At 46.6% G+C, this 14,139-nt stretch overlaps 1 protein-coding gene across 1 annotated transcript in view; it reads right to left on the bottom strand.

Annotated features, from left to right (window-relative positions):
* The window catches only part of Lmntd1 (lamin tail domain containing 1), a 29,012-nt gene that overhangs the window by 4,649 nt on the left and 10,224 nt on the right, over positions 1-14,139 (bottom strand). The window contains exons 4-7 of the mRNA XM_028757539.1: positions 9,816-10,002; positions 7,453-7,572; positions 4,838-5,043; positions 4,169-4,341 (exon numbers count right to left, since the gene is read on the bottom strand). Coding sequence (XP_028613372.1) covers positions 4,169-4,341; positions 4,838-5,043; positions 7,453-7,572; positions 9,816-10,002 — 686 coding nt within the window. The remainder of the gene's footprint in view (positions 1-4,168; positions 4,342-4,837; positions 5,044-7,452; positions 7,573-9,815; positions 10,003-14,139) is intronic.

Below are 14,139 nucleotides of genomic sequence, written 5' to 3'. Positions count from 1 at the left end.
CACGAGCACACCTGGCACACCTGTGAGGCAGGTCACGAGCACACCTGCCACACCTGTGAGGAAGGTCACAAGCACAACTGCCACATCTGTGAGGAAGGCCACGAGCACACCTGCCACACCTGTGAGGAAGGTCACGAGCACACCCGCCACATCTGTGAAGAAGGTCACGAGCACACCTGCCACACTTGTCCCTCACCACCTACACTCAACTCTTCACCACCTTTGCGTCATGTCTGTGGCTCCGTCACTGAACTGTTGGCGAGCACAGAAAGATTTCCGTATTATTCCCCTAAGAACAATCCAGGCAACTAACACATATAGGAAGAGGACAATGCTTACCACCTACAACTCATGTCCTATGTTCAAATTGTCTGCCTCTTAAAAGATGTGTGTGTGTGCTCTTAGAACTCAACTATCTCTCTGGCCCTGTATCTGTCTTAATAATGTCAGTTATCTGTGAACCTTGTCTTCTTTTTACCAGGAACCCATTGTCTGAAACTAAATGCAAAGTGGCTCCAGCTTTGCGTGTCACCTGGCCCAGACGCTACAATCCGACCCTAATGACGGCTTAAACAAGACTCTCAGTGTCTTGGCTAACAACCCTCAAGGTGTGCAGCTACGAGGTGACTCTTCTACCCCAGCACAGGGCTTCATCTGAGCCAGCTCTGCCTGTGCTACCATGCCGCAGAGAAGACGCAGGCAAGCTTCTAATCCGAGGACCTCAAGGGAATGTTGTGTCTAGAATTTCAGTTCTTATTCTGTTGTTCAGAATGCTGCGTGTCACGTGGTTCTGCTAGCTGTAGCTGAGGTGAAAACCAGTCTTATCCTTCAAAGCCTGGTGTCTGGGTTTCTCTGGAGCTCTGGGTCTTGTATCTCAAAGGAACAATGTTTTACATCACCCATGAGGGATGCCTGGAAATCACTGAGCTACAAACTATTTTATTATTATTATTATTATTATTATTATTATTGTTGTTGTTGTTGTTGTTATTATCAATCATCACATCATAGTGGAGTGGTCGGCTTTGACTTATTTGTAAGGCCACTTTTCTATTAAGTAAGTGTCACATCAGTAATGTTCGCTGAGGTCACGTGCACTTATGTATTCTTTCTGCATTCCTGCCATTCCTTCTTTGTCATCAACTTACAAAAGTGTGTGTGTGTCTGTGCATGCATGTGTGTGCATGTATGCACTTACATGGTGCACATGTATGTGTGTTTGTGGATGTGTATTTGTGTGTGTATGCATGCACTCACTTGGTGCTTGTGTGTGTGCATTTTTGTCCACGTATATGTGTGTGTGTGTGTGTAACCATGAACTCACATGGTGCATGTGTAGGCCACGGTCAGCCTCAGGTGACATCCTCATACACTTTTTTTTTAAACCAGATGTCTCATAGTCCTGGTGCTTACAGGTTGACTGAGCAGCTGAATCATGAGCCCCAGACAGAGTTCCATCTGTCTCCATGTCTGCAGCTGGAACTGTAAACATTGTCACTGTATGCCAGGCTTTATGAAGTGGGGTTTGGGGGGACTGCACTCAGGTCCTTGTGCCTGCAAGAAAAGCATTTTACTGACGGAGCTATCGGCCCAGTTCTTGTCATCACATTAAAAATAAATAAATTTAAGTATCAGTAGGTACAGGGAAGTTCATGAATCATGACTGCACTCGTGAGAACAACTAACAGACACATGCAAACACCACTCAGGTCAGGAAATGGAACCTCTCCTTGTCTTAGTCAGGGTTTGTATTCCTGCACAAAACATCAGGACCAAGAAGCAAATTGGGGAGGAAAGGGTTTGTTTAGTTTATACTTCCACACTGCTGTTCATCACCAAAGGAAGTCAGGACAGGAACTCACACAGGGCAGGAACTTGGAGGCAGGAGCTGATGCAGGGGTGATGGAGGAGTGCTTACTTCCCCTGGCTTGCTCAGCTTGCTTTCTTATAGAACCCAGGGCTATCAGCCCAGGGATGGCCCTGCCTCCTTGATCACTAACTGAGAAAATGCCTTACAGCTGGATCTCATGGAGGCATTTCCTTAAGGGAGGCTCCTTTCTCTGTGATAATTTCAGCTTGTGTCAAGTTGACACACAAAACCAACCAGTACACTCCTTATTCCACAAGTGCCTCTTTTTTCAGTCACAAATGACTCTTCCAATTTCTGACACCATGGTTAAGTTTTTGAATTTTATATGCATGGTGTTATATAATTTTTTTGTCTGGACCGTTTGGCTCGATAGGATGCTGACAGTGTTTATTAATGCCATTGCGTGCTTCATTCGGTGTTGTTCCTGATGTCAAAATTTAATCATCTATTTGATGGGTGATAAACTGGACGCCTCCAGTGTGGGAGTATTATAAGTCAATCCAGCTCCCATATGTCATGGCAAAACAGACATGCCCTTCAGCGTGTATAGTTACTAAGAAAGGAATTATGGAGTTATGGGGGAACAGGATGCAAGAATTTCCGTTTTCCTTGTCTCTTTATACTTGGGCTCTGGTGTAACGCTAAACACAAGGCACATCATGAGAGTCACGCTCGCTCTGCAGCTGGAGGAGCACACCTTAGGATTTTAGGATACAAATAGTCGTTTGTCAGACTGAAGAAACTCCTTTTAGTTCTAATGTTTAAGGGTTTTCCTCTCATGGATAGGTATTACATTTTATAAGGTACGTATTTTATATCAGTTGAGATCACTATCGTTTTCTCTTAACATTTCCAGGAGGTAAGTGGTTAAATCTTACTATTACTATTTTACTTTACATGTATGAATTTTTTTTTCAGTGTGTGTACCACATGCATGCCTGGCGTTTTTGCAGGACAGAAGAGGGCAGCAAGCCCACTGGAACCAGAGTTACAGACAACAGTGCACAGGGTTGCACACCTATAATCCCAGCACTCAGGAGGCCAAGGCAGAGGCTCAAGAGTTTAAAGCCGTTCTGGGACATCTAGGAGGCCATGACTCTGAAATCAAATTTGTATGGGGTGGTTCTAATGCTGAGGTCCTGTTCCCCAATTGGTTCTTTTTTTTTTTTTTTTTGGTTTTTCGAGACAGGGTTTCTCTGTGTAGCTCTGGCTGTCCTGGAACTCACTCTGTAGACCAGGCTGGCCTCGAACTCAGAAATCCACCTGCCTCTGCCTCCCAAGTGCTGGGATTAAAGGCGTGCGCCACCACCGCCCAGCCCCAATTGGTTCTTGATGGATCAATAAAGATGCCAGGGGCCAATTGCTGGACGGAAGGGAAGAGGTGGGACTCCTGGGTCCCTGCAGGCAAATGAAGAGGTGCAGGAGAGGAAAAGGGCATTTGCCATGCTTTGTGGGGGAGGAGCCATCAGCCCTGTGAGATCTCGGGCAGAGTGGCCATTGGCCGCTTCCCGGACTGGGCCTGGAGTAGCAGGTGGGATATTAGAAGTGTGATTACGATGAGGGCAGATTTACGATGCTGAGCTGGGAGTGAAAAGAAGGAAGCAAGACAGCCAATGAAGGAAGAGCCCAGCCAATGAGCCAATAAGGCAGGTTGAAACTGAGCTACGTGAATGTCTGTGTTTTTCATCCATGGATCCAGTATTCTCTGGGCATGCTGGTAGCATGGTCCACCCGGAGTTTAAAGTAGGGGTAGCAAAAACTACACACAACACAAATCAAATCATAACAACCCCCCAAACATCTCTGACAGTTCTGTTTAGGACAGGACGCCTGGCTGAACGAGAAAAACAACTTGGGCTCACTGTTGGGGTGTGCTGGGGAATGGTGGGTAGTTTTTTGTCACCGCCTGACACGTAGGACCAGTTTTTAAAAAGCAGGATGTATTTTTCACCAGCCCTCAAGAACTATAACAGGAGGCTGAGGCAGGAGAATTGCTCCCTTTTTCTGTTTCCTGGTCACCAGGAGGAGAACAGATTTTTCTCCACGATCCCTCTGTCATGGTAAAACTCGAGTAAAACCACCTGGGTCTACCCAGCCTTCTGTGAACCAAAATAAATATATTTCTTTGAACTGTTTCTCTCAGGAATTTGTTACAGAGACAGAGGCTGACACAGTCTGGCACATAGGTCTGAATAGTTTTTAACACTCAGCACACAGAACGCCCTCTGCCCCGCCCTCACACAGAACACCCCCACCCCCACCCCACCCCCTCACATAACACGTGTACTTTTGGCTTACCTGGGTCTGGTTTGGGTTTGGTTGACTGAGGCTTGAGCTGTGTACCTGAACTGCTTTCAGAAATGTCTGAGTCACATGAGTCAATCAGAGAACTGTACGGATGTGGAGAGGTGTTGGGGTTTCGGCACCAAGGACTCTTATTGGGTAAAACGGTTGGCGGGATTTCCTTTTCTCTATAACAAGAGAAAGACCAGCTTGAACTTTAAAGGAAATTTATGCAGTAGCAACTAAAGAGAAAGCCTACTTAAAAAAACAAAAGTGGGCTGGAGAGTTGGCTCATCAGTTACCAGCATTGGCTGGTCTTCCAGAAGAGCTTCAGCTTCCAGCATGGTGGCTTTTAACCACCCGCAACGCCAGTTCCCAGATGCCCTCTTCTGGCCCCTGTGGGTACTGCATGCACATGGTACACAGACATAGGTGCAGACAAAATACCCACGCACATAAAAATGAATCATAAAAGCATTAAATAAATAAACAGAATGCCTTTTCTAGACCTTGGAGGCAGAGCATTCATTGTGTCACCGCATTTAATTAAAGAGCAGTGGCTAATTAACCATGGCTAATTGATGGATGGACGGTCCATCTGCCCTTCCCCGCCAGTCCTTCCCACACATTCAGTTACTGTTGGGAGAAAGACTGAATACATAGGCAAAGCAAAACACTCTTTACCTCACGAGAACAGGGCAGACTTGGGAGGGCGTTTTCTGTGCTGGTTCTTGTTTTTCCTTACTTATGGGAGGTGAAGATACTGTTGTCCACCCAAACATGTGGCTTCTCATCGACGGAATCACCACTGAGCACCTTTCAAATTCAATGTCAGTCTCTAGCTTCTCCCAGGCTTGCTTCCAGTGGATAGGAGTGTACCAGGCAATGGCCTAACACGAATGAAGAGAGTTCTCCATTTCAAATACTGTGGGAGATGTATGTATTTGCGGCTATAGCCTATTGCAGTGCTATTTGGTTTTGGTATCACGCATTTGTTTGGGATAGGCTCTCACTCTACAGCCCAGGTTGGTCTGGAGCTTGCTATGCTGCCTGGGTTGTTCTAGAAATCATGGTGAACCTCCTGCTTCAGCTTCCAGAATGTTGGAATTAAAGGAGTGAGCCTTTCCAGCTTACTTAGAATTTATTTTTAAAATAAATTCTATTGTGCTTTAAAGTTTCCAACACTAATTATAGAATTAATAAACATTTATGTATTTATGTATAAAACTATAATACACACACACACACACATCACAGATCTGTGACAAGCACAAGTGAAATTTACTTTTGAAAATCTCAAGACACGCCAGGCGGTGGTGGTGCACGCCTTTAATCCCAGCACTTGGGAGGCAGAGGCAGGCAGATTTCTGAATTCGAGGCCAGCCTGGTCTACAGAGTGAGTTCCAGGACAGCCAGGGCTACACAGAGAAACCCTGTCTCGAAAAAACAAACAAACAAAAAACCCAACAAAACAAAACAAAAAAACAAAAAAGAAAAAAAGAAAAAAAAAAAGAAAGAAAATCTCAGACACAATGCCATTTAAGTGCTTTTAGCCCATTCACTCTCTAGACATATTTACGCTATGGGGTCTTCTCTAGGCATATACCCACGTCGAGAAAGACTTCTGGATCACATGTCAAATCTGTTGTGACTTCTCTAACCTGCCCTTCCATGAGCTCCCATGGTGCAGGAGAGAACTGCTCCATACCTGGATCTTAAATACAAAACAAGGGCCTGACAAAGTCCCAGACACCGAGGGAGGGTAAGCTGTGACTCCAGCGTGACTGACTGAGAGCATCCTGCCCTGTTTTGAAAACCCAGACTCACAGTGTATTAGTGAGGACAGGACAGAGTCATATCTTCAGGGAGCAATCAGAATGACGGCTGCCTACAAGGCTGCAGGCAGAAGAAATGCAAACCCCCCTCATCACACTCCTCAGCATCTGTGGCTGTATTGGCCATTGGCTATTGTCATACTTAGGATAAGGTGGTTCAAAGTATGGCCTAAGTCACACTTTAGGTTTGTCTGTGAAAAGAATCCATAATGTCATCTGCCTGTGGTCTGTCATAAAGCAAGTGTTACAGAGAACCAGAGAGAGACCTTTGCTGGTCTGTGTGGCTGTGCCAGGTGGAGGGGAGGGATGGCTCTGAGACTTCTCCATAAGACGCAGACTGTCCTCGACTGGTCTGTGGCAAAGCTGGAGAGCGGTTCCTGGGTTCTGGTAAAGCTGTCTGCTTTATTCAGCAAACGAGCAGGAATGGGGTTTTCCAGGAAAACCTTTCTTGAAATTGCAGGGGAAGGATTAGCCTCACTGAGGTAAGAATGGTGTGTGTGTGTGTGTGTGTGTGTTTCTTGTTTTAAAGAACTGTATGTTTTTATTAGGGTCTCAGGTGAACATAGGCTCTCCCTGGCCTTCTTATTAAGGGTGTATTTTTCTAGCTGAAGAAGCTTACTGCTTTATCACAGTTGGGTTTTCCCAACGGGATGTAACCCAAAGGTGCGGCATGAACGTAGAGATTCACTCTGAAGAGGAGGTAGTCTCCAGTAGATGTCGTGGTTTGAATCTGGAGTGTCCTCTTGTGCTTTGGGCACTGGTCTGCATTTAAACGGTGTTATTTGTGAGGTTGTCAAGGCTGCCCAGTGCTTCCTAGCTGAGCTCACCAGTGCCGGTCTGTGGGCTATCTCAAGCTGTATGTATTATAGGGGCAGGGTCAACGGTTCTGCGGCCTAGCAAATTTGTCTACGGGTAAGAATTAAAGACAAGAATTAAAAAAAAAAAGTCTAAAGAAAACTGTTTCTAACTAACGCATTTTTTTCCGTATAGAAGATAGTCGTTTCAAATTAAGAGTATAAGCCGTTCCATTAGCTTCGGCACCCTGTAGGCGCCGAGATCAAATTTCCGTGTTACATCCCTTGTGCATAGTTCGGCCTAGAGCATAGGCAAGAATCTCGAGAAACATTGTTGGGATGAATAGCTGAGCAGAGATGGCTGTGTACACTACCTTCATTTTCCCGCACTTCCAGACTAAATCGAAAATAAAACCCACCCGCGACTCTGAATCTGCCGCAGCCTTCAGAAGCTCAGGGCGCCACAACTCCAGCTGGCCAGCAGGGGGCACCCTGGGGAGGGATGGGAGACAGAAACTCGGGACACCATGACCGCCCTTGGGCGTTGGGCGCACACCGGAAGAGAGGATGCTGCTGCATTTGGGGGTGACTCTAGCTATGCAGTGCAGAATCTGAGCAGGACCGAGGGCCAAAGGGACCTGTGGCCCCATCATCGCGTGTTGGCACTCACCTCACCACTGGGGTTGCACAAGATGGTCGTGCAGTCCGGACTGGACCGGAACCTGCTCTGTTCCTCCCAAACAAAGTCCGTTGGTGGCTGTGGCTTTGCTTCTGATGCTGCTGCCCACACCTTAGAGAAAGCAGTTTGTTGCTGACAAATGCTACTGGGGTTCCACATAGATCCACATGCGATGGTGCTATTGTTACTAATCTTTCTGAACAGATTGAGTTTTCGGTGTCATTAAAGATGGGAAGGCATTTGCCTGGGTTTGGTCGGAACGCCTAGGCTCACACAATTCTTGTACCTCAGCCTCCTGAGGACCTGGAACTATAAAGGCATCTGAGCTTCTAGGTTGTTCTAAAATATAATGTAATGCTAACAGTGACTAAACACGGCTTAAACAACCATCTAGCCCATGGCCTGTGGATTACAAGTGGATCCAGGATAGATAGACACAAATGCAGACCAACCGCATACTGTAAGATTATTTAGAACGTTAGGGCGTATCTTTGAGGTTTTTTGTTTTGTTTTGCTTGTTCGTTTTTGTATCTTGATTTTGTGGTTTGCAAAAGTGAACTTGTAGAGAGAGGTTGCATCTCAGTGTCATGTAAACACACACACACACACACACACACACACACACACACACACTCTTACAACTTATTGTTACAGGCCAGACACCGAGGTTCAGAGGGACACAGGACGGGGGTGGCAGGAGACCTCCTTAGTGCCTGCTCTCTGAGATGACCGTCTCTTTGCTTGTCTCTTAAGAATCTGTTTTCAGACTTAGGACTTTCTCTTTGGAGGACAAGCCAGAATAAGATTGCTTACTACATGGAAGAAAGCTGTGGCGAGCCAAGTACAGGCTCCAATCCACGGTACTGCAAACCACAAAATCACATTTAATACAAAGAATAAGTATCCACGAGGCCACTTGTGCCAAACCACAGGGTGATGGTAGAGGAAGCTTTCCCTATAGGGACCCAGCTCTGACATTGTTCCCAGCTCAGTGTCCCCAGCTCCCAGTGTTCCCAGCTCTGACACTGTCCCCAGCTCTCAGTGTTCCCAGCTCCCACTGTTCCTAGCTCCCAGTATTCCTGGCTCCCAGTGTTTCCAACTCACAGTATTCCCGGCTTCCAGTGTTCCCAGCTCAGTGTTCCCAGCTCCCAGTGTTCCCAGCGCTCAGTGTTCCCAGCTCAGTGTTCTCAGCTCCCAGTGTTCCAGCTCAGTGTTTCCAGCTCAGTGTTCCCAGCTCCCAGTGTTCCCAGCTCCCAGTGTTCCCAGCTCCCAGTGTTCCCAGCTCCCAGTGTTCCCAGCTCAGTGTTTCCAGTTCAGTGTTCCCAGCTCCCAGTGATCCCAGCTCTCAGTGTTCCCAGCTCCCAGTGTTCCCAGCTCCCAGTGTTCCCAGCTCAGTGTTCCCAGCTCAGTGTTCCCAGCTCCCAGTGTTCCCAGCTCCCAGTGTTCCCAGCTCCCAGTGTTCCTAGCTCCTGCTATTCCCAACTCACCACATTGCCTCGTGATATTCCCTGCTTATGGTGTTCATTCAGTTCAAGGCAGTCCTACAGTCCTAGCTTACAGTTCTCCCTAGATCCTGATATTCCCGGCTGATAGTATTCCCAATATTCCCAGCTCATGGTGTTCCCAACTCATGCCATAGTCCGGATTATTTGTCCCCCAAGTCATTATATTTTCTGCTCACAGTATACCCAGATCATTCCAAGCCCACCATATTGCCAGCTCGAGTTTAACCCGTGTGATTCCAGCTCCTGGTTTTCCCAGCGCGCAGTATTCCCAGCTTACCATATTCTTAAATCCTGGCCAAATCTTGGCATTTCCAGCTCGTGGTGCTCTCAACTTACTGTACTTTTGGCTCATGGTATTCATAACTCAGACCCTGGCAGTCCTAGCTCACAGTTTTCCCAGATCATGAGATTCCCGACTCATACGGTTCTCAGCTCCTGTCATTTCTACATCAGGATATTTCCAATTCAGTGTATCTTCAACACATGGTATTTCCATGTCAAGGTATTCCTGGTCCCCCGGTATTCCCAGCTGCTGGTATTCCTGGTCCCTGGTGTTCTCAGCCCCCGGTATTCCCAGCCCCTGGTATTCCTGGTTCCTGGTATTCTCAGCTCCTGGTATTTCCAGCCTCTGGTATTTGCAGCCCCTGTATTCCCAGTCTATATTACTTCCAGCTCATGGCGTTCCCAGGTCACTGTATGTCATCATGATACCCCTATCTCACACTAGTCACACATCATTGTATCCTTGGTTACTGTGTTCCCAGCTCACAGTGTTTCCCATGCACAGTCTTCCCGGCTGAAGCATGTTCATGTCACTCTGAGAATATGATGGTTTCAGATCATACTTACTGTCACCGTGGAGCTGGCCTGCAGTGTGATGTTGCTGGGGAACCGGTACAAGGAGACGGCGTGTCCGTTCACGTTTTGTTGGAGGATGTGGTTTCCAATCGCCACTTCCTTCTCATTGGAGGAGTTAACAAGCCTCACAAAGAAGCCCTTGACGTTTACCTCGGCTACTTTAATGTCTCCGAGAGAACTAGAAAATAAGAAATGAAGACAAGGTGGGGATGAACGGAACCGTCTCTGGCCCACAGTGAGAACCCAGTAACGTGGTGCATGCTGGTCATCTCCGCGCTCAGAACACGGAGACAGGAAAGCCACAGAGTGAAGGTCAGTTGAGTCTATGCAGCTTGTTCCAGCTGAGGCTTCTCAAGAGACCAACCAACCAACCAGCTAACCAAGCCTGAGTAATGAACAGCCAAGCTATGGACTCTCTTAGGCAAGACTCTACAGAGGGCCTGAGGAATTTTTAATGATTTGTTCTTATTTTATGTGCACAGATGTTCTGCCTGCGTGCATGTCTGTGAACTATATGCATACAGTATTCACAGAGCTCAGAAGTAAACACTGGGTGACCAGAAACCAGAATAGCAGACAGTAGTGAGGTGCGTGGGAGCTAAGCTGGGCCGTCTAGAAGAGCAGCCAGTGCTTTTAACCTCCGAGCCTTCGCCATGGCCCCCCCAACTTGTGTATTTTGCAACCTAAGGAAAATGGCTTGGCCTGATTGGTTCTGATCATGGAAAACGTGGCTATGATTTTTCTCTATTTTTAGCTCTGGACAGAAGACATGACATCATACACAAAAAGGAAAGCAAAGGGCTGGAGAGGAGGCTTGCTGGATAAGAGCACTTGCTGCCCTTGCAGAGGGGCTGGGTTTCCTTTGCAGAATCCACGAGACAGCTTACAACCTCTAATAAGTTCCAGGGGATCTGGCGCCCTCTCCTGGCCTCCATGAGTACCACATGCACATGATACATAGTCTCATGGGCAGGCACACACCCGTCTGCATAAAAGTTAAGTCAAAGTATTGTCATCGAAAGTTAAATCGCATAGTTCTTTTCTGATAAAGTGACCACGAGGATGAACAGTCACTGTGAGTTAAAAATAATTCTGAACGTGATATTATGCACACATATGATAGTTCTTTTTTTTTTTTTTTTGCTTCTAACTTTTATTGAGAACGTAGTATGTTGCAGGGCCTATGTCATTTACACATCTGCATATTTCAGTGTCACTTGCAACACAGCTGAAGGTCAGGACATAACTGTGGCGAGCTATGCACAGTGTCAGTGTTTCTTGGTTGTTTATAATAGTTCACAAGTCTTGGCTGGCCACAGTAGTCCACAAGTCTTACATACCAAGCACTTGACAAGAACATGGTCACATTGCTCTGTCTATTTCCCCACAATTTCTTATCTATAATGCCGAATTTAAAAAATGTTATGGAAAACAAAGGTAATTTCTTTGTAAACATATATGTAGAGGGTGTGCATGCATATGAGTTTGCACATTCATACGTGTGGGAGGCATGTGTATTTGCTTGTGCTCATGAGCGTGCGTGTGGAGGCCTGAGATTCGTGTTGGCAGTTTTCCTCTTGTTTGAGGTGGGCGCTCCTGCTGAACCCAGAGCTTGCTCTTCTAGAGAGTCTGGCTAACCTTGCATGGGAGGTCTCCTGTCTTCGCCTTCTAAGCTCTGGGACTGCAGGTGACTGCAGAGCAACTTTTACACGGCCTCAGTATGTGTAAACATGGAACAACTCTCTCCACAAGTCCCCAGCGGTGCCTCTGACCTCATCTGACCAGCGTGAACCGACTTGCATCACTGCCCAAAACTGGCATGGCGTCCTTTCCCTCTTCACCTCGTGACTTTCGATGATGAATTCTTCCAGCATCCTTCACGTCTGTCTGTCCTTCGGTCTGCGTGGCTGCTGTCCTCAGGCCCTCATCTGTGTGACGCTGTGACAGCACCACAGCAGGCTTCTCCGGTTTTGCCTCCTCCGAACGCTCTTCATGTAGCTTCCAGAACAATCTTTGCACAGTTCCAATCTGCCATCACCGCGTTCCTCTTCTTTGCAACTTCCTTCTGAGACTAAAGCAACTCCGCAGCATGGTGACGAGCTCTGTTTAGTTTCTTAAATGCTCTCAAATTCCCTTTTGACACTCCTACCTCAGGCTTGAACTGCGGCCATAAAGATTCCCTCATGAGAGCATAATCCATGTTGTTGTACCTCTCCTAGGACCAACGCCCAAGCTGCACCCGCCCCCATTGCCCACATCCTTGTCAACCTTTCATTTTGGGATGAATTAATGTTTTCAGCATCATGAGTACAAAATGTTGAAGTTTCCTTTTGTTTTTCCCTTGACTTGGTCACATGGGTTCCCTTGAGGTAAATTGCCAGTTCATACCGATTCACTCACTCTTGAACACTTGGCTGCTTTTTGCATTTTCATAATTCATCCATAGCTTAATGTTTAATGTATGTACATACGTCCCGAAAGTGGAGGCTGTGACTCATCTCTTTGGGTATATGTTATGGTTTGACTATAAAATGTCCCGTGGGTTAGACACTCGGTCTCCAGCTGATGGCGCTGTTTGGAGGAGGAAGTGGGTTACTGTGAGTAGGTCCTGAGGTTTATAGCCCAGGGCCTGCTAGTTTCTAATTCTCTTCTGTCAAGCAGCAAGTGTCTGAATCCTGAGAGGTTCTATCTGCTTTACGGATGGGCTTCCTCCCCGTGCTCATGAAAACAACTTCAGTTTACGCTGCTGTATAGTGTTTAATTAAAAAAAAAAATTCTCTCATTTTCTTTCTTCAGTGCTGTGTTAGCTGCAGAGGTAGCCGTCACTCCTGGGGCTTGCGAATATGCTAAAGAAAGATGGAAAAGGTTTTGCAGCTTCAATGAAAGCTGTAGATTTTGAGAGAGAGAGAGAGAGAGAGAGAGAGAGAGAGAGAGAGAGAGAGAGAATCCTAGGTTATCCAATAGGCCTCTAATCCAATGAATCCTTAAATTCGGGGATCGGCTGCTGGAGGTGGTACTGGGGCCCACGCATTAACACCGAGAAGATTCCATGATGACGCTCAGCCAGGAAGTGGGCTCCTCCATCCGGAAGCCAGAGGAGCCGCATTGGCAACAACCCGGAAGAGCTCGATACCAGGTTCTCGACCAGAGCCTCAGGTTAGAGCTCAGATGCTTGGAAAACTCAGGCAAACCAACCCAGGCTTATGACCTTCAGAACTGTGGTAAGGGCCGGCAAGATGGCTCAGAAGGAAAAGGCACCTGTGGCCAAGCCTGAATACCGGGCTTGATCTTTGGAATCCGTGCGGTGGACGGAGAAAATGGAATGCCACAGGCTGTTCTTTAGTCTCTCTGTGCATGCTCTCCCCCTCCCCTTTCTCTCTCGCACAAAATGTATAGTAAACTGTTTTTTTAAAAAAATAGGTGCTATTTTGCTTATTTTAAGCCGTGAAGTTGGTGGCAACTTGTTACTCCAGCAAAGCAAAACCAATGCACACAACTTACGATTGACTGTAAGCTGTCAGACTGTAAGTAAGGTGGTGTCAGGACCACTGCCCATTTGGCCTGCAGGCTTGGTCCCGCTGTTCTCTTTGGAGACTGACTTCGGTGGCCTCATCCTCTCATTTTTTTTTTTTTTTAAAGCAAATCAGCCGTGAGGCAATGTTTCTGCGGTGTCTTTGAAAATGCCTACATTTTAAAGCATTCTCTTTCAGAAGTCTGTACAAAAAACCTAGGTTGGTTGGATAGATGGTTTCTTTTTGAACTATGAGTTTGTAATGTTCATCTGGTCTTCAGCTTTTTATCTTTAGTAGTTTGGGAGAAAGTTCTCTGCTTTCGGTGAGACATTCCAGCCACACATTCTTCCTAATCACTCTTATTCTTCAGCAACTGTGATCTGATTGGACCTTTAAGTTTTATTTTTAATTATATTTGTGTGTGTATGTGCGTGTGTGCATGGGTGGGTACAAGCAGCAGCTGCTGCTGGGTGTGTGGAAGTCAGTGATTAGGTTATGGGAGTTGGTTCTCCTTCCTTCATAGGCACCCCAGGGATCAAACTCACGTCTCCCTTCTGAGACATCTTGCCTGGCCTCCATTTCTTTTCTGTCTTGTCTGTTCTGTTTTTCTAACCTACTTACTCTCTAAAATTCAGACTGGGTATTTTCATCAACAATTGCCTCTCCTACTGTATCCAATACACTGAGAAACCCGTGAACGGAATGACAATCTCTGGTAACGGGTATGGTATGGTATGGTATGGTATGGTATGGTATGGTATGGTATGGTATGGTATGGTATGGTATGGTAACGGGTATGGTAT

This window comes from Grammomys surdaster, unplaced genomic scaffold, assembly GCF_004785775.1.
Source record: "Grammomys surdaster isolate TR1022 unplaced genomic scaffold, NIH_TR_1.0 126176, whole genome shotgun sequence".
Lineage (NCBI taxonomy): Eukaryota > Metazoa > Chordata > Mammalia > Rodentia > Muridae > Grammomys > Grammomys surdaster.
Note: the sequence above shows the minus strand (reverse complement) of the source record. Positions and strands in the feature narration are given on the sequence as shown.